Source organism: Lithobates pipiens, unplaced genomic scaffold, assembly GCF_037356315.1.
Source record: "Lithobates pipiens isolate NorthernLeopardFrog02 unplaced genomic scaffold, aLitPip1_a1.2 Scaffold_22, whole genome shotgun sequence".
Lineage (NCBI taxonomy): Eukaryota > Metazoa > Chordata > Amphibia > Anura > Ranidae > Lithobates > Lithobates pipiens.
In genome coordinates this window covers 152,731,448-152,752,103 of record NW_027507784.1, presented here as the reverse complement: position 1 = coordinate 152,752,103, position 20,656 = coordinate 152,731,448, and the positions used below count along the sequence as shown (strand labels likewise).

General features: G+C 46.9%; 1 protein-coding gene across 1 annotated transcript in view; it reads right to left on the bottom strand.

Moving 5' to 3' along the window:
* LOC143924264 (gamma-crystallin 2-like) overlaps positions 1-18,910 on the bottom strand; it is a 38,712-nt gene extending 19,802 nt beyond the window's left edge. Inside the window, exon 1 of the mRNA XM_077448471.1 lies at positions 18,823-18,910. Coding sequence (XP_077304597.1) covers positions 18,823-18,831 — 9 coding nt within the window. The 5' untranslated portion in view covers positions 18,832-18,910. The remainder of the gene's footprint in view (positions 1-18,822) is intronic.
* Between the last annotated feature and the right edge of the window lie 1,746 nt (positions 18,911-20,656).

The window sequence follows — 20,656 nt, the reverse complement described above, 5'->3', positions numbered from 1 at the left end:
CACAAGTCTATTCTAATAGGTGCAGCAAACACTTTGTGAGTTGGCTCTCATTAATGTGCAGACTGAAAGAAAGGAGGGGGTGTGTTGCGCTTCCTATATTAAAGTCCAATAGTGGGCTATCACAAAAAACAATCCATATTTCAATACTATCATGGAAACAGCAAAAATGCTGTTTCCATGATAGTATTGAAATATGGATTGTTTTTTGTGATAGCCCACTATTGGACTTCAAAATCATATCTTACCTGAAATGTTAGAGGCACATATAGTAGTAATACCTAAAGGTGACAAAGACCCCACGCAAACCGCTAATTACAGGCCAATCTCTTTACTCAATGTGGACGTCAAAATGTTCTCCAAAATCCTTACTAATAGGCTCCAAACAGTTCTCCCCTCAATCATATCATTGGATCAAGTAGGTTTTGTCCCGGGCAGGGAAGCCCGAGACAATACCATAAAGGCTATTAATATCCATCACCTAATCAAAACAACCAAACAGAAAAGCTTTTTCCTATCCTTCGACGTAGAGAAGGCATTCGACAGGGTGGCATGGGACTATATGCATGAAGTCCTAAGATACATTGGCTTTGGGCCACAATTGCTTAACTTTATTCAGTCCCTTTATCGGATTCCATCAGCAAAAATTTGAGTCAATCACACCCTTTTGAATGCCTTCTCCATCAGAAACGGGACTAGACAGGGCTGCCCCTTATCCCCTATCCTGTTTATACTGACCCTAGAACCCCTGCTCAACAGCATCAGACAAAACCCCGATATCACAGGCGTACACACAGGCAGTAAGACTAGTAAAATAGCTGCATATGCGGAAGATATCCTACTATTTCTTTCTGATCCACATACCACTCTCCCAGTCCTTTTAAAAGAATTTCGCCAGTTTGCCCTGATTTCCAACTTTAAAATTAACTTTGATAAATCATATGCACTTAACATTTCCCTTACATCAGACTCGGTGGCTCAATGCAAAGCGAATTTTCCTTTTCAATGGAATGATAGAGAAATAACATACTTAGGTATCAAAATACCAAGCGACTTAGCTGAACTTTATACTATAAACTACCCGGCCATCCTCAAAAAACTCAATAATGACTTACAACAGTGGAATAAAATCCCCTTCTCATGGTTTGGTAGAGTTGCCATCATAAAAATAAACGTCCTACCACACATTCTATATGTATTACAAGCAATACCGATACACCTCCCCCCAGCTTTCTTCAAAGCATATAAATCAACTTGTACCAAATTCCTGTGGGGATTGCATAGACCCAGAATTAAATATTCCCAACTCACCCTACCTAAACATCTAGGGGGAATAGGTTTACCTGACTTGTACAATTACTATGCAGCCACGCACTTAAACCAGAATTGTGGATTGGAACATTCACGCGCAATTGAAGGATTGGGTAAATTTTGAAATATCTTTTACCAAACTACCTTTACGATCGTTCCCATGGCTGAGTCATTCACATTACAAGAAGGACCCCGACTCACATCCATTTATCGCACCAACATTGCAATGCTTCTGCACAGTATGTACGAAACACTCAATCTCCTCTGTACCTGGACCACTTACATCGATAAAACTGAACCCAGACTTCCCCCCAGGAATGCATGAAAACTTTCTTCAGAAAAACTGGAAACATCACCAGATTCTACTAGACATGGGCGCCGTCAATAAATTTGTTTTGTTCTGTTCCGTTACGATTCGTATTAAAATTAATTCGTACTTCGTATTTCGTGTCCGAAATTCCGTTTCCTTTCGTACGAAATACGAATTTCCGTTAGGTTTGTTAAGTTGCATGAACGATGTTCGTTACGATGAATTTAAAGGCAAAAATATACCTCAATATGACAGTCGATGCTGATGGAAGTTTGGTTTTTATCCGAAATATGAAATTCCGATGAAGAATTTCCTATCCGAAATACGAAGTTTCATTAGATGAGAAAGAGAGAAGCGGATTGTCTGCCATGCACCGCTGGTCCAGTTTGCGCCTGCTCCTCCTGGGGCTGCTTATTATGAGGGGCTACCACCATCCCTGTGCTATGCTGACTTCCTCCTGGGGCTGCTTATTATGAGGGGCTCCCACCATCCCTGTGCTATGCTGACTTCCTCTTGGGGCTGCTTATTATGAGGGGCTCCCACCATCCCTGTGCTGTGCTGACTTCCTCCTGGGGCTGTACCTCTGCTGTGCATATTATGAGGGGCTCCCACCATCCCTGTGCTATGCTGACTTCCTCCTGGGGCTGCTTATTATGAGGGGCTCCCACCATCCCTGTGCTATGCTGACTTCCTCCTGGGGCTGTACCTCTGCTGTGCATATTATGAGGGGCTCCCACCATCCTGTGCTGTGCTGACTTCCTCCTGGGGCTGCTTAATATGAGGGGCTCCCACCATCCCTGTGCTATGCTGACTTCCTCCTGGGGCTGTACCTCTGCTGTGCATATTATGAGAGGCTCCCACCATCCCTGTGCTGTGCTGACCTCCTCCTGGGGCTGCTTATTATGAGGGGCTCCCACCATCCCTGTGCTATACTGACTTCCTCCTGGGGCTGCTTATTATGAGGGTCTCCCACCATCCCTGTGCTATGCTGACTTCCTCCTGGGGCTGTACCTCTGCTGTGCATATTATGAGGGGCTCCCACCATCCCTGTGTTGTGCTGACTTCCTACTGGAGCTGCTTATTATGAGGGGCTCTCACCATCCCTGTGCTATGCTGACTTCCTCCTGGGGCTGCTTATTATGAGGGGCTCCCACTGTCCCTGTGCTATGCTGACTTCCTCCTGAGGCTGCTTATTATGAGGGGCTCCCACAATCCCTGTGCTATGCTGACTTTCTCCTGGGGCTGTACCTCTACTGTGCATATTATGAGGGGCTCCCACCATCCTTGTGCTGTGCTGACTTCCTCCTGGGGCTGCTTATTATGAGGGGCTCTCACCATCCCTATGCTATGCTGACTTCCTCCTGGGGCTGCTTATTATGAGGGGCTCCCACCATCCCTGTGATATGCTGACTTCCTCCTGGGGCTGCTTATTATGAGGGGCTCCCACCATCCCTGTGCTATGCTGACTTCCTCCTGGGGCTGCTTATTATGAGGGGCTCCCACCATCCCTGTGCTGTGCTGATTTCTTCCGGGTAGGGATGGCCGAACGGTTCGCCCGGCGGTCGTTTCGCGGCGAATTTCGGCTGTTCGCCGTCCGCCCGATCGGCGGACTATTGGCGCCGTTCGCCTGGCGGACTTCCATGTTTACTGTGAAAAAGAACTTTGACCTATGATGACACATCCATCATGGGGTACAGGACAGCCAATTGAGACATTACAGCACATGGACACTTGGACATTCCCCCTAACTTATAAATAGACCTGATCCGGCGGCCATTTTACATTCTTTCTTTTGTCACTATAGGGAGAGGTTGCTGTGTGGAGCAGGGAGTGACTTCAGTGACCCAAATCGCTATCTATTAGGTCCACAAAAGTTCTTTTAAGGACTGGTATCATGGTATAGGTGTTAGGTGTAGTTAAGGATATAGGTTTGAGGCAGTGCTGTGCTAGTGATTGTTGCAGCAGCCTGAGTGTCTTTTGTCAGTGTAGAGAAAGGGACAGGACGCTGTGTGCTGCAGGGACAGTCAGTTTAATCATTAGCTGTTACTATTAGGTCCACAAAAGTGCTTTTCAAGTTATTGTTACAGCAGCCTGTGTTTTGTCAGTTTAAATAGGGACAGGCAGGAAGCTGTGTGTGAGGCAGTGAGGGACAGTCAGTTTAATCAGTAGCTATTACTATTAGGTCCACAAAGGTTCTTTTCAGGACTGGTATGGTAATAGGCTTGTACACGTATAATATTCTTTCTTCCAAATATAGAAAGAATATTATACTTGACTGCTGCCCTTCTGCTGCAGTCTGCTAATCATTCACAACCTACTTGTTCCACAAAGGTCCTTATAAGGACTGGTAAGGTCTAGGGTGCTACAGTACATAGGGTTGAGTGAGGTACAGTCTGCTATTCCTTAAGGACTGTTATAGGTCCACAATACATAGGGTTGAGGTGCACTACTGCTGACCGCTGCCCTATACTGCAGCAGTCCTTCATCAGTATAGGGACTGACGTACAGTCTGCTAATCATTCACAACCTACTTGTTCCACAAAGGTCCTTATAAGGACTGGTAAGGTCTAGGGTGCTACAGTACATAGGGTTGAGTGAGGTACAGTCTGCTATTCCTTAAGGACTGGTATAGGTCCACAATACATAGGGTTGAGGTGCACTACTGTTGACCGCTGCCCTATGCTGCAGCAGTCCTTCATCAGTATAGGGACTGATGTACAGTCTGCTAATCATTCACAACCTACTTGTTCCACAAAGGTCCTTATAAGGACTGGTAAGGTCTAGGGTGCTACAGTACATAGGGTTGAGTGAGGTACAGTCTGCTATTCCTTAAGGACTGGTATATGTCCACGATACATAGGGTTGAGGTACACTACTGCCGACCGCTGCCCTATACTGCAGCAGTCCTTCATCAGTATAGGGACTGACGTACAGTCTGCTAATCATTCACAACCTACTTGTTCCACAAAGGTCCTTATAAGGACTGGTAAGGTCTAGGGTACTACAGTACATAGGGTTGAGTGAGGTACAGTCTGCTATTCCTTAAGGACTGGTATAGGTCCACAATACATAGGGTTGAGGTGCACTACTGCTGACCGCTGCCCTATACTGCAGCAGTCCTTCATCAGTATAGGGACTGACGTACAGTCTGCTAATCATTCACAACCTACTTGTTCCACAAAGGTCCTTATAAGGACTGGTAAGGTCTAGGGTGCTACAGTACATAGGGTTGAGTGAGGCACAGTCTGCTATTCCTTAAGGACTGGTATATGTCCACGATACATAGAGTTGAGGTGCACTACTGCTGACCGCTGCCCTATACTACAGCAGTCCTTCATCAGTATAGGGACTGACGTACAGTCTGCTAATCATTCACAACCTACTTGTTCCACAAAGGTCCTTAATAAGGACTGGTAAGGTCTAGGGTGCTACAGTACATAGGGTTGAGTGAGGTACAGTCTGCTATTCCTTAAGGACTGGTATAGGTCCACAATACATAGGGTTGAGGTGCACTACTGCTGACCGCTGCCCTATACTGCAGCAGTCCTTCATCAGTATAGGGACTGACGTACAGTCTTCTAATCATTCACAACCTACTTGTTCCACAAAGGTCCTTATAAGGACTGGTAAGGTCTAGGGTGCTACAGTACATAGGGTTGAGTGAGGTACAGTCTGCTATTCCTTAAGGACTGGTATAGGTCCACAATACATAGGGTTGAGGTGCACTACTGTTGACCGCTGCCCTATACTGCAGCAGTCCTTCATCAGTATAGGGACTGACATACAGTCTGCTAATCATTCACAACCTACTTGTTCCACAAAGGTCCTTATAAGGACTGGTAAGGTCTAGGGTGCTACAGTACATACTGTTGAGTGAGGTACAGTCTGCTATTCCTTAAGGACTGGTATAGGTCCACAATACATAGGGTTGAGGTACACTACTGCTGACCGCAGCCCTATACTGCAGCAGTCCTTCATCAGTAAAGGGACTGCCATACAGTCTGCTAATCATTCACAACCTACTTGTTCCACAAAGGTCCTTATAAGGACTGGTAAGGTCTAGGGTGCTACAGTACATAGGGTTGAGTGAGGTACAGTCTGCTATTCCTTAAGGACTGGTATAGGTCCACAATACATAGGGTTGAGGTGCACTAATGCTGACTGCTGCCCTATACTGCAGCAGTCCTTCATCAGTATAGGGACTGACGTACAGTCTGCTAATCATTCACAACCTACTTGTTCCACAAAGGTCCTTAATAAGGACTGGTAAGGTCTAGGGTGCTACAGTACATAGGGTTGAGTGAGGTACAGTCTGCTATTCCTTAAGGACTGGTATAGGTCCACGATACATAGGGTTGAGGTACACTACTGCCAACCGCTGCCCTATACTGCAGCAGTCCTTCATCAGTATAAGGATTGACGTACAGTCTGCTAATCATTCACAACCTACTTGTTCCACAAAGGTCCTTATAAGGACTGGTAAGGTCTAGGGTACTACAGTACATAGGGTTGAGTGAGGTACAGTCTGCTATTCCTTAAGGACTGGTATAGGTCCACAATACATAGGGTTGAGGTGCACTACTGCTGACCGCTGCCCTATACTGCAGCAGTCCTTCATCAGTATAGGGACTGACATACAGTCTGCTAATCATTCACAACCTACTTGTTCCACAAAGGTCCTTATAAGGACTGGTAAGGTCTAGGGTGCTACAGTACATACTATTGAGTGAGGTACAGTCTGCTATTCCTTAAGGACTGGTATAGGTCCACAATACATAGGGTTGAGGTGCACTACTGCTGACCGCTGCCCTATACTGCAGCAGTCCTTCATCAGTATAGGGACTGACGTACAGTCTGCTAATCATTCACAACCTACTTGTTCCACAAAGGTCCTTATAAGGACTGGTAAGGTCTAGGGTGCTACAGTACATAGGGTTGAGTGAGGTACAGTCTGCTATTCCTTAAGGACTGGTATAGGTCCACAATACATAGGGTTGAGGTGCACTACTGTTGACCGCTGCCCTATACTGCAGCAGTCCTTCATCAGTATAGGGACTGACATACAGTCTGCTAATCATTCACAACCTACTTGTTCCACAAAGGTCCTTATAAGGACTGGTAAGGTCTAGGGTGCTACAGTACATACTGTTGAGTGAGGTACAGTCTGCTATTCCTTAAGGACTGGTATAGGTCCACAATACATAGGGTTGAGGTACACTACTGCTGACCGCAGCCCTATACTGCAGCAGTCCTTCATCAGTATAGGGACTGACGTACAGTCTGCTAATCATTCACAACCTACTTGTTCCACAAAGGTCCTTATAAGGACTGGTAAGGTCTAGGGTGCTACAGTACATAGGGTTGAGTGAGGCACAGTCTGCTATTCCTTAAGGACTGGTATATGTCCACGATACATAGAGTTGAGGTGCACTACTGCTGACCGCTGCCCTATACTACAGCAGTCCTTCATCAGTATAGGGACTGACGTACAGTCTGCTAATCATTCACAACCTACTTGTTCCACAAAGGTCCTTAATAAGGACTGGTAAGGTCTAGGGTGCTACAGTACATAGGGTTGAGTGAGGTACAGTCTGCTATTCCTTAAGGACTGGTATAGGTCCACAATACATAGGGTTGAGGTGCACTACTGCTGACCGCTGCCCTATACTGCAGCAGTCCTTCATCAGTATAGGGACTGACGTACAGTCTTCTAATCATTCACAACCTACTTGTTCCACAAAGGTCCTTATAAGGACTGGTAAGGTCTAGGGTGCTACAGTACATAGGGTTGAGTGAGGTACAGTCTGCTATTCCTTAAGGACTGGTATAGGTCCACAATACATAGGGTTGAGGTGCACTACTGTTGACCGCTGGCCTATACTGCAGCAGTCCTTCATCAGTATAGGGACTGACATACAGTCTGCTAATCATTCACAACCTACTTGTTCCACAAAGGTCCTTATAAGGACTGGTAAGGTCTAGGGTGCTACAGTACATACTGTTGAGTGAGGTACAGTCTGCTATTCCTTAAGGACTGGTATAGGTCCACAATACATAGGGTTGAGGTACACTACTGCTGACCGCAGCCCTATACTGCAGCAGTCCTTCATCAGTAAAGGGACTGCCATACAGTCTGCTAATCATTCACAACCTACTTGTTCCACAAAGGTCCTTATAAGGACTGGTAAGGTCTAGGGTGCTACAGTACATAGGGTTGAGTGAGGTACAGTCTGCTATTCCTTAAGGACTGGTATAGGTCCACAATACATAGGGTTGAGGTGCACTAATGCTGACTGCTGCCCTATACTGCAGCAGTCCTTCATCAGTATAGGGACTGACGTACAGTCTGCTAATCATTCACAACCTACTTGTTCCACAAAGGTCCTTAATAAGGACTGGTAAGGTCTAGGGTGCTACAGTACATAGGGTTGAGTGAGGTACAGTCTGCTATTCCTTAAGGACTGGTATAGGTCCACAATACATAGGGTTGAGGTGCACTACTGCTGACCGCTGCCCTATACTGCAGCAGTCCTTCATCAGTATAGGGACTGACGTACAGTCTGCTAATCATTCACAACCTACTTGTTCCACAAAGGTCCTTATAAGGACTGGTAAGGTCTAGGGTGCTACAGTACATACTATTGAGTGAGGTACAGTCTGCTATTCCTTAAGGACTGGTATAGGTCCACAATACATAGGGTTGAGGTACACTACTGCTGACTGCAGCCCTATACTGCAGCAGTCCTTCATCAGTATAGGGACTGACGTACAGTCTGCTAATCATTCACAACCTACTTGTTCCACAAAGGTCCTTATAAGGACTGGTAAGGTCTAGGGTGCTACAGTACATAGGGTTGAGTGAGGCACAGTCTGCTATTCCTTAAGGACTGGTATATGTCCACGATACATAGAGTTGAGGTGCACTACTGCCAACCGCTGCCCTATACTGCAGCAGTCCTTCATCAGTATAGGGACTGACGTACAGTCTGCTAATCATTCACAACCTACTTGTTCCACAAAGGTCCTTAATAAGGACTGGTATGGTCTAGGGTGCTACAGTACATAGGGTTGAGTTAGGTACAGTCTGCTGTTCCTTAAGGACTGTTATAGGTCCACAATACATAGGGTTGAGGTGCACTACTGCTGACCGCTGCCCTATACTGCAGCAGTCCTTCATCAGTATAGGGACTGACGTACAGTCTGCTAATCATTCACAACCTACTTGTTCCACAAAGGTCCTTATAAGGACTGGTAAGGTCTAGGGTGCTACAGTACATAGGGTTGAGTGAGGTACAGTCTGCTATTCCTTAAGGACTGGTATAGGTCCACAATACATAGGGTTGAGGTGCACTACTGTTGACCGCTGCCCTATGCTGCAGCAGTCCTTCATCAGTATAGGGACTGATGTACAGTCTGCTAATCATTCACAACCTACTTGTTCCACAAAGGTCCTTATAAGGACTGGTAAGGTCTAGGGTGCTACAGTACATAGGGTTGAGTGAGGTACAGTCTGCTATTCCTTAAGGACTGGTATATGTCCACGATACATAGGGTTGAGGTACACTACTGCCGACCGCTGCCCTATACTGCAGCAGTCCTTCATCAGTATAGGGACTGACGTACAGTCTGCTAATCATTCACAACCTACTTGTTCCACAAAGGTCCTTATAAGGACTGGTAAGGTCTAGGGTACTACAGTACATAGGGTTGAGTGAGGTACAGTCTGCTATTCCTTAAGGACTGGTATAGGTCCACAATACATAGGGTTGAGGTGCACTACTGCTGACCGCTGCCCTATACTGCAGCAGTCCTTCATCAGTATAGGGACTGACGTACAGTCTGCTAATCATTCACAACCTACTTGTTCCACAAAGGTCCTTATAAGGACTGGTAAGGTCTAGGGTGCTACAGTACATAGGGTTGAGTGAGGTACAGTCTGCTATTCCTTAAGGACTGGTATAGGTCCACAATACATAGGGTTGAGGTGCACTACTGTTGACCGCTGCCCTATACTGCAGCAGTCCTTCATCAGTATAGGGACTGACATACAGTCTGCTAATCATTCACAACCTACTTGTTCCACAAAGGTCCTTATAAGGACTGGTAAGGTCTAGGGTGCTACAGTACATACTGTTGAGTGAGGTACAGTCTGCTATTCCTTAAGGACTGGTATAGGTCCACAATACATAGGGTTGAGGTACACTACTGCTGACCGCAGCCCTATACTGCAGCAGTCCTTCATCAGTATAGGGACTGACGTACAGTCTGCTAATCATTCACAACCTACTTGTTCCACAAAGGTCCTTATAAGGACTGGTAAGGTCTAGGGTGCTACAGTACATAGGGTTGAGTGAGGCACAGTCTGCTATTCCTTAAGGACTGGTATATGTCCACGATACATAGAGTTGAGGTGCACTACTGCTGACCGCTGCCCTATACTGCAGCAGTCCTTCATCAGTATAGGGACTGACGTACAGTCTGCTAATCATTCACAACCTACTTGTTCCACAAAGGTCCTTAATAAGGACTGGTAAGGTCTAGGGTGCTACAGTACATAGGGTTGAGTGAGGTACAGTCTGCTATTCCTTAAGGACTGGTATAGGTCCACAATACATAGGGTTGAGGTGCACTACTGCTGACCGCTGCCCTATACTGCAGCAGTCCTTCATCAGTATAGGGACTGACGTACAGTCTTCTAATCATTCACAACCTACTTGTTCCACAAAGGTCCTTATATGGACTGGTAAGGTCTAGGGTGCTACAGTACATAGGGTTGAGTGAGGTACAGTCTGCTATTCCTTAAGGACTGGTATAGGTCCACAATACATAGGGTTGAGGTGCACTACTGTTGACCGCTGCCCTATACTGCAGCAGTCCTTCATCAGTATAGGGACTGACATACAGTCTGCTAATCATTCACAACCTACTTGTTCCACAAAGGTCCTTATAAGGACTGGTAAGGTCTAGGGTGCTACAGTACATACTGTTGAGTGAGGTACAGTCTGCTATTCCTTAAGGACTGGTATAGGTCCACAATACATAGGGTTGAGGTACACTACTGCTGACCGCAGCCCTATACTGCAGCAGTCCTTCATCAGTATAGGGACTGACGTACAGTCTGCTAATCATTCACAACCTACTTGTTCCACAAAGGTCCTTATAAGGACTGGTAAGGTCTAGGGTGCTACAGTACATAGGGTTGAGTGAGGCACAGTCTGCTATTCCTTAAGGACTGGTATATGTCCACGATACATAGAGTTGAGGTGCACTACTGCTGACCGCTGCCCTATACTGCAGCAGTCCTTCATCAGTATAGGGACTGACGTACAGTCTGCTAATCATTCACAACCTACTTGTTCCACAAAGGTCCTTAATAAGGACTGGTAAGGTCTAGGGTGCTACAGTACATAGGGTTGAGTGAGGTACAGTCTGCTATTCCTTAAGGACTGGTATAGGTCCACAATACATAGGGTTGAGGTGCACTACTGCTGACCGCTGCCCTATACTGCAGCAGTCCTTCATCAGTATAGGGACTGACGTACAGTCTGCTAATCATTCACAACCTTCTTGTTCCACAAAGGTCCTTATAAGGACTGGTAAGGTCTAGGGTGCTACAGTACATAGGGTTGAGTGAGGTACAGTCTGCTATTCCTTAAGGACTGGTATAGGTCCACAATACATAGGGTTGAGGTACACTACTGCTGACCGCAGCCCTATACTGCAGCAGTCCTTCATCAGTATAGGGACTGACGTACAGTCTGCTAATAATTCACATCCTACTTGTTCCACAAAGGTCCTTATAAGGACTGGTAAGGTCTAGGGTGCTACAGTACATAGGGTTGAGTGAGGTACAGTCTGCTATTCCTTAAGGACTGGTATAGGTCCACAATACATAGGGTTGAGGTGCACTACTGTTGACCGCTGGCCTATACTGCAGCAGTCCTTCATCAGTATAGGGACTGACATACAGTCTGCTAATCATTCACAACCTACTTGTTCCACAAAGGTCCTTATAAGGACTGGTAAGGTCTAGGGTGCTACAGTACATACTGTTGAGTGAGGTACAGTCTGCTATTCCTTAAGGACTGGTATAGGTCCACAATACATAGGGTTGAGGTACACTACTGCTGACCGCAGCCCTATACTGTAGCAGTCCTTCATCAGTATAGGGACTGACGTACAGTCTGCTAATCATTCACAACCAACTTGTTCCACAAAGGTCCTTATAAGGACTGGTAAGGTCTAGGGTTCTACAGTACATAGGGTTGAGTGAGGCACAGTCTGCTATTCCTTGAGGACTGGTATATGTCCACGATACATAGAGTTGAGGTGCACTACTGCTGACTGCTGCCCTATACTGCAGCAGTTCTTTATCAGTATAGGGACTGAGAGTTTTGTCACAGGGTCATTTAAAAAATGACAGGCAGAGGAAGAGGCAGGCCCTTCCGCAGGGGTGGTAGGGGTAGGGCAGGAGCAACAGGCTTGAGCCAAAGTGGGAAGTTGCAGAAGGTGCGTTCAATTCATTTAAAGGACGCACCAGACTTGGTTGAGTGGCTCACTCAGCCTTACTCTTCTGCACCCTCCTCATCCTCTCGATCTGCACCCTCTTCTTCACTCTCTGCTATGTGCACCCCCAAAGACACTACCACCAACAACACCACCACCACCACAGACCTTCCGCTTGTGTCACAGGAATTATTTTCCGATCCATATCAAGACATTTCTGATGCGCAGCCACTCTTGGTATTGGATCAGGAAGAGGAGGTAGCAACAACCGCTACTCAGCAGTCTGACGACAGTACCCAGATCAGCCCAAGGAGGAGGTTGGTCCCCGGTGTTGCTGCCTACTCTGAGATCTCTACTTATAGCGTTGGGGAAGGTGACGTAGATGATGACGTGTCTAGTGATGTCACGTGGGTGCCCACAAGAGAGGAAGAGGAGCGGAGTTCAGAGGGAGATATGGACCAGCAGATAGGGAGAAGAAGCAGGAATGACTTACATTGCACAGGAGGGACAAAGCAGACTGCAAATGTATCAGGAGCGAGTCATCGACCATGTACGGTCACATCTGGCACTCCCTGGACACCGGCACATGGCTCCGCAGTGTGGGCTTTTTTTAACGTGTCCGCTGCTGACAATAGCGTTGCCATCTGCAATCTTTGCAGTCAACACATTAGTCGCGGTAAGCCCAACACTCACCTAGGGACGACCGCCTTAAGAAGGCACATGAGCAGCCACATCACCGAGCCGAGTGGGAGCAACAGAACACACAAAACCACACTCCAGGCTCTCACCGTCCAGCCTCGTCTTCTACTTCTCCTTCTCCTCTCTCCTCACAATTGTCCTCCACTCCACCTTCCATCACGCCAAGCTCACGTTTTTCTGCAAAAAGGCAGGCTTCCGTGGGCCTAATGTTCGAGCGTAAAAAAATGATGACGCCATATAACCCTCTTGCCCAACGGTTGGCGTCTGGCTTGTCAGAACTGATAGCCCGCCAACTACTGCCATATAAACTGGTGGACTCGGAGGCCTTTCGCAAATTTGTGGCCATTGGAACACCAAAATGGAAGGTCCCAGGAAGGAAGTATTTCTCAGAGAAGGACATCCCAGAGCTATATGGCCATGTTCAGCGGCAAGTGAATGTATCTCTGGCACACAGTGTCGGTGCCAAGATACATCTGACCACAGACACGTGGTCTAGCAAACACGGGCAGGGAAGATATATCACTTTTACTGCCCACTGGGTGAACCTTCTGACGGCCGTCAAGCATGTAACCCATGGCACCCGTGTAGATTTGGTTTTGCCGCCACGGATTGCATGCAGGCCTGGCTCTTCTTCTCCTCCTCCTCCTACTCCATCCTCCTCCCTCTCCTCTTTGGCTGACTCCTTCTTTTCTGCTGCTAGCGTCTCTTCCGCTGCGCCGCCCAAGCTCCCCAGAACCTATTCGACATGCCAGGTGAGACGTTGCCATGCCGTGCTGCGTCTGTTGTGCCTGGAAGCCAAGAGCCACACTGGCCCGGCACTCCTTTCAGCTTTGCGTTCACAGGCAGATCAGTGGCTAACACCGCTGAATTTGACAGTTGGTAAAGTGGTGTGTGACAACGGTGCCAATCTGCTTAGTGCATTGAAACAGGGCAAAATCACGCACGTGCCATGCATGGCACACGTCTTAAACTTGGTCGTGCAGCGATTCTTTGTCAAATACCCTGGGGTCCAGGACATCTTGCGGCAGGCAATGAAAATCTCGGCCCATTTCAGAAGATCTTACACGGCCATGGCTCGCCTTGCTGACATTCAGCGGCGACACAATCTGCCGGTCAGACGTCTTATTTGCGATTGCCCGACGCGATGGAACTCAACCTTCAATATGCTTGATAGGCTGCTCCAGCAGAAACGTGCAGTTAATGTCTACCTGTATGAACTCTGTGGCAGAACAGGTTCTGAGGAGCTGTTTTTTTTTTCACCACGCCAGTGGCTGCTCATGCGCGATGCATGCAGACTTCTGCGGCCATTTGAGGAGATCACCAAACTGGTCAGTCGCAGCCATGGCGCCATCAGTGACATGGTACCTTATGCCTTCTTTATGGAGCGTGCATTGCGTCGTGTCATTGATCAAGCTGTGGAGGAGCAGGAGCGGGAAGATGAGGAAGTCGCAATGCTGGATGAATTCCCAGGGGGGCTACTCTATCTGAGACAAGTCAACAACAGGAGTCTGAAGAGGAGTCAGAGGAGGATGGTGCCGGGGCAGATGAGGAGGAGCAAGAAGAGCATGCTTTAAACCTTTCTGGGATCCCTGTTGTTGTGCGTGGATGGGGAGAGGAGAATGAAGAGGACGACATTATCCTGAATGATGAGCAGGAGCCAGGCCACCACACCGCTTCCAGTTTAGTGCAAATGGGGGCCTTCATGCTCCAGTGTTTTAATAGGGACCCCCGTATAAAAAGCATAAGGGTCAAGGACCAGTACTGGGTGGCAACGTACTTAGACCCCCGGTACAAACACAAAATGGCGGAAATGCTGCATTCTGCTTTTGCGTGCGCTGGCAGAGGAGCAATTCCCACTCCCAGAGAAGGAATTGCGGGTACCAATCCAACAGCGCCTGCAAGAAGAGGCCGGTTTGAAGATGTGTTGGTGACTTCGGATATGAGGTCATTCTTTCAGCCGACCCATCGACAGGTGTCATCCGGATCCAGCATCAGGGAACGCCTAGACCGCCAGGTGTCCGATTACATTGGGTTAACGATCGATGTGGACGCTCTGAGGAGTGATGAACCCCTGGACTACTGAGTGGGCAGGCTTGACCTCTGGCCAGAGCTTGCCCAATTTGCAATCAAACTGTTGACTTGCCCCTCGTCCAGTGTCCTGTCCGAAGGGACATTCAGCGCAGCAGGGGGGATTGTGACCGATAAGCGTACTCGCCTAGCTCATGACAGTGTTAACTACCTCACATTTCTAAAAATGAATGAGGCATAGATCTCGGAGGAATTCAACACATGTGACCAGTAGACCATGTATACGTCTATAAACAATTTTTTTAATCGAGCACACAGACCTTCTTTCTTCATTTGGCTCACTTCCTTGTCCAAAAAAAGCACACCGTACTATATGCCCGTACCCTCCTGTTTGAAGAGGTTGAGCGGTGTCATATTTCTACTGGGGCTGCTTAATATGAGGGGCTCCTACCATCCCTGTGCTGTGCTGACTTCCTCCTGGGGCTGTACCTCTGCTGTGCATATTATGAGGGGCTCTCACCATCCCTGTGCTATGCTCATTATGAGGTGCTCCCACCATCCCTGTGCTATGCTCATTATGAGGGGATCCCACCATCCCTGTGCTGTGCTGACTTCCTCCTGGGGCTGCACATTATGAGGGGCTCCCACCATCCCTGTGCTGTGCTGACTTCCTTCTGGGACTGTACCTCTGCTGTGCATATTATGAGGGGCTCCCACCATCCCTGTGCTATGCTCATTATGAGGGGGTCCCACCATCCCTGTGCTATGCTCATTATGAGGGGTTCCCACCATCCCTGTGCTGTGCTGACTTCCTCCTGGGGCTGTACCTCTGCTGTGCATATTATGAGGGGCTCCCACCATCCCTGTGCTGTGCTGACTTCCTCCTGGGGCTGTACCTCTGCTGTGCATATTATGAGGGGCTCCCACCATCCCTGTGCTATGCTCATTATGAGGGGCTCCCACCATCCCTGTGCTGTGCTGACTTCCTCCTGGGGCTGCTTATTATGAAGGGCTCCCACCATCCCTGTGCTATGCTGACTTCCTCCTGGGGCTGCTTACGGTGCAGGTGTCAGTGCTGTATATCACGGTGCTGGTGTCAGTGCTGTATATCACGGTGCTGGTGTGAGTGCTTTATGTCACGCTGCTGATGTCAGTGCTCTCTATCACGGTGCTGGTGTCAGTGCTGTATATCACGGTGCTGGTGTTAGTGCTTTATGTCACACTGCTGATGTCAGTGCTCTCTATCACGGTGCTGTTGTCAGATCACTCTATCACGGTGCAGGTGTCATTGCTGTATGTCACGCTGCTGATGTCAGTGTTCTCTATCACGGTGCTGCTGTCAGTGCTGTATATCATGGTGCCGGTGTTAGTGCTTTATGTCAGGCTGCTGATGTCAATGCTCTCTATCACGGTGCTGTTGTCAGATCACTCTATCACGGTGCAGGTGTCATTGCTGTATGTCACGCTGCTGATGTCAGTGCTCTCTATCACGGTGCTGCTGTCAGTGCTGTATATCATGGTGCCGGTGTTAGTGCTTTATGTCAGGCTGCTGATGTCAATGCTCTCTATCACGGTGCTGGTGTCAGATCACTCTATCATGGTGCAGGTGTCATTGCTGTATGTCACGCTGCTGATGTCAGTGCTCTCTATCACGGTGCTGCTGTCAGTGCTGTATATCATGGTGCCGGTGTTAGTGCTTTATGTCAGGCTGCTGATGTCAATGCTCTCTATCACGGTGCTGTTGTCAGATCACTCTATCACGGTGCAGGTGTCATTGCTGTATGTCACGCTGCTGATGTCAGTGTTCTCTATCACGGTGCTGCTGTCAGTGCTGTATATCATGGTGCCGGTGTTAGTGCTTTATGTCAGGCTGCTGATGTCAATGCTCTCTATCACGGTGCTGGTGTCAGATCACTCTATCATGGTGCAGGTGTCATTGCTGTATGTCACGCTGCTGATGTCAGTGCTCTCTATCACGGTGCTGCTGTCAGTGCTGTATATCACGGTGCTGGTGTTAGTGCTTTATGTCACGCTGCTGATGTCAGTGCTCTCTATCACGGTGCTGGTGTCAGATCACTCTATCACGGTGCAGGTGTCATTGCTGTATGTCACGCTGCTGATGTCAGTGCTCTCTATCACGGTGCTGCTGTCAGTGCTGTATATCACGGTGCTGGTGTTAGTGCTTTATGTCACGCTGCTGATGTCAGTGCTCTCTATCACGGTGCTGTTGTCAGATCACTCTATCACGGTGCAGGTGTCATTGCTGTATGTCACGCTGCTGATGTCAGTGCTTTCTATCACGGTGCTGGTGTCAGTGCTGTATATCACGGTGCTGGTGTTAGTGCTTTATGTCACGCTGCTTATGTCAGTGCTCTCTATCACGGTGCTGGTGTCAGATCACTCTATCACAGTGCAGGTTTCATTGCTGTATGTCACGCTGGTGATCATCTCCTGCACCCTCTTCTTTGACTACCCTGCCCTTCCCTCTCCTCCATTGCCTTCATGCGCTCCACAGTCCTGAATTGTCACAACAATTTCACATATAAAAAAAGAATGCTTGTAGTTGTCGATCCCAGATTCACCTCATACATGTGTTATGTCATTGGCCATGTGGTGGGACTATGTTTGCACAGCTATTAATTATTTTGTGGCTGCAAATTTGACCTGTAGGTTTTTAAAGTTCGCCTCCCATTGAAGTCAATGGGGCCCACCGCGAACGTTCCGGTTCGTGAACTATCGGCCGCGTTCGCAGTCCGCGTTCACGAAACGTCCCGTCGGAAGTTCGTCCATCACTGCTTCCGGGTGCTGTACCTCTGCTGTGCTCATTATGAGGGGTTTTCACTATTCCTGTGCTGTACTGACATACTGAGCACAGCAGAGGTACAGCCCCAGGAGGAAGTCAGCACAGCACAGGGATGGTGGGAGCCCCTCATAATAAGCAGCCCCAGGAGGAAGTCAGCATAGCACAGGGATGGTGGGAGCCCCTCATAATATGCAGCCCCAGGAGGAAGCCAGCATAGCACAGGGATGGTGGGAGCCCCTCATAATAAGCAGCCCCAGGAGGAAGTTAGCATAGCACAGGAATGGTGGGAGCCCCTCATAATAAGAAGCCCCAGGAGGAGCAGGCGCAAACTGGACCAGCGGTGTATGGCAGACAATCCGCTTCTCTCTTTCTCATCTAATGAAACTTTGTATTTCGGATAGGAAATTCTTCAACGGAATTTCGTATTTCGGATAAAAACCAAAATTCCATCAGCATCGACTGTCATATTGAGTCCAGTTTGCGCCTGCTCCTCCTGGGGCTGCTTATTATGAGGGGCTCCTCCCCCCTTCTTCGCTCCCTGCTTTATGCATAAGGGTACTTTCAAAGGAAATTTAATATTATTTATTGCTATAACCAACGTACTATATAGATACAGTAGCACTGGGTTTCCAGAGTGATAATTGATAGCTTATCTAGACATATATATCATAGAAAAAACTCCTGATTACTGGAGACTTTAGACACAGCAGAATTAGTATTTTCCCTTACCCTTCTTTTCCTACTTGTTTATACTAAAGACTAAACTAAAATACTATAGATATATGCCACATTGACATATTAAGAGTTTATTTTAGATATCTGCTCTGTACATGATCAATAGCTCAAGATCTCAATCCATATTGAGCCTATGTCACACACTAAGTCTCTATTGTACTAAGTAATTACACTTATCTGTTTATGTGAAACTTTATAGTGACCAATCATAACACAACATTACTGTTGTTACTTGTTGAATCTTTGTACAATTGAATGAAATGTTGGTTTATATTCACAGTTTGACATGTATATTACTACGTATGTATTCTAACCTGTTTACCTCAATAATTTTTTTTTGAAAAAAATAAATAAATATGACCTTGGTGTGTTGTATGGAAGCTAAAAATGTAAAGTATGTAGAATTTATATAAAAATAAAAGTATAACATTACCTTGCTCATGGTTAAGGGACAGCTCTGCTAAATGGCCTGTGTTTTCATAGAGTAATTCTAACCCTTTTATATGTATCAGGCCTTTGAGTATATTTGCATATCCTAAACACATGTATTCCCCCATCCAATCACAATTAAAGTGCATTTTACATAAACTTTTTGTATACTACTGTACGACTGTACATTTTATTGGATGCTATTCATTTAGGGTTTACAGAACTAGCTAGATCAGCACAACCTTTATTATGTTACACTCCACCTGAACTGATAGGGAGCTATCTGGCAAGATGACAAAATTACTGTTTACCTGATTACTTTCCCATTAATATACTGTATAGGCTAATAAATTCTGTAAACCATAAAAAGCAGCAAACCAAACATGCTATAGCTATAAGATCAGTTTTGTTTGACAACACTACCCAAATACAGATATATACTCTTTTATTTTTTCTTTCTCTCTTTGTGTATGCACGTTGACACACGCATACAGTATTCACCTCAAATGTTTTATAAATTGTCCAAAAAAAATGTATGCACAGTAACTCTGGTTTCAATGAGTGAGCCTTTTGCTGTAATTCCAGATGCTTCCCTCATTCAGAGACACAATAGTTGAGCTGACAGCCCAGTTTGCTTTCTGCAGGTCATTCATGCATTTAAACAGTCCAGTGATCCCTTTACCTCTAAATGCATGGATACTAAATTAGACAAAGGTCTAGCGTAAAGTTACATGTGTCTTACTTACTTACAGACCATATCTACAGCACAATCTGCACCGTTGAATTGTAATTTATCGATTTTTTTACATTTACCACATCCCATATATCTGAAGGGAATCAAAGGAAGGTATTAAAGTAGAACTAAAACCAAAACTTTGTTTTCATTTTGGACCAAGTAAGAGAGGGTTTTTTTTGGCATCTGGGTCCCATAAGGGAAATTTCACTTCACTTCCTGTCCCGTAGTCAAAACAAGAATCTATACAAAATTCTTAAAACGTAAGGAAAACCCAGGGTGTCACCAGGGTCAGCAGAACTAGTGTCCCCATTGAAAGATTTACCTTTTATTACTGTCCTTTATTTGCGATTATGATGATAATGGTAAACAGGACAAATAAGAAGGTTGAATCTCCCTAAAGGGGACACAGACAGCAATAAAAACTGACAGGTGTTCTAATTCCCCAAAAAATTAAAAAAAGTTTGCCCTTAGACCCCTTTCACACTGAGGGCATTTTGCAGGCACTATAGCGTTAAAAATAGCACATGAAAAACACCCCAAAACAGCTGATCCATGCACTCAAGTGTGAAAGCCTGAGGGCTTTCACATTGCAGTGGTGCACTGGCAGGGCATCAGAAAAAGTCCTGTCAGCAGTTTCTTTGGAGCAGTGAAGGAGCGGTGAACTCACAGCTCCTCCCCTGCTGCTCCCCATTGAAATCAATAGGGCAGCGCTGCAGTACCGCCGGCAAAGCGTATGCGTATGTTTTTTCACCTTAATGCATTCTATGCACAGTGCCGGCGCCCCCAGTCCCCCCATTTTACTTACCTCACCCCCAGCCATTGGCTTGCACTGCTGTCAATCACATCAAATGACGCAGCTCGCCGGGGGGTGGGGCCGTGTGATACAGCGAGCGGCTATAGCCGCCGGCTGTATCACGGGAGCGCGCCTGCAGGTGCTTCTCACCATGCGAGGGAGCTCGCATGAACGTGAGAAGTACCTGCGGGAAGAAGCAGAGACAGCCGCCGAAGGACCCTAGAAGAGCAGGTTCGGGCCCACTCTGTGCAAAACGAGCTGCACAGTGGAGGTAAGTATAACATGTTTGTTATTTAAAAAAGAAAACAT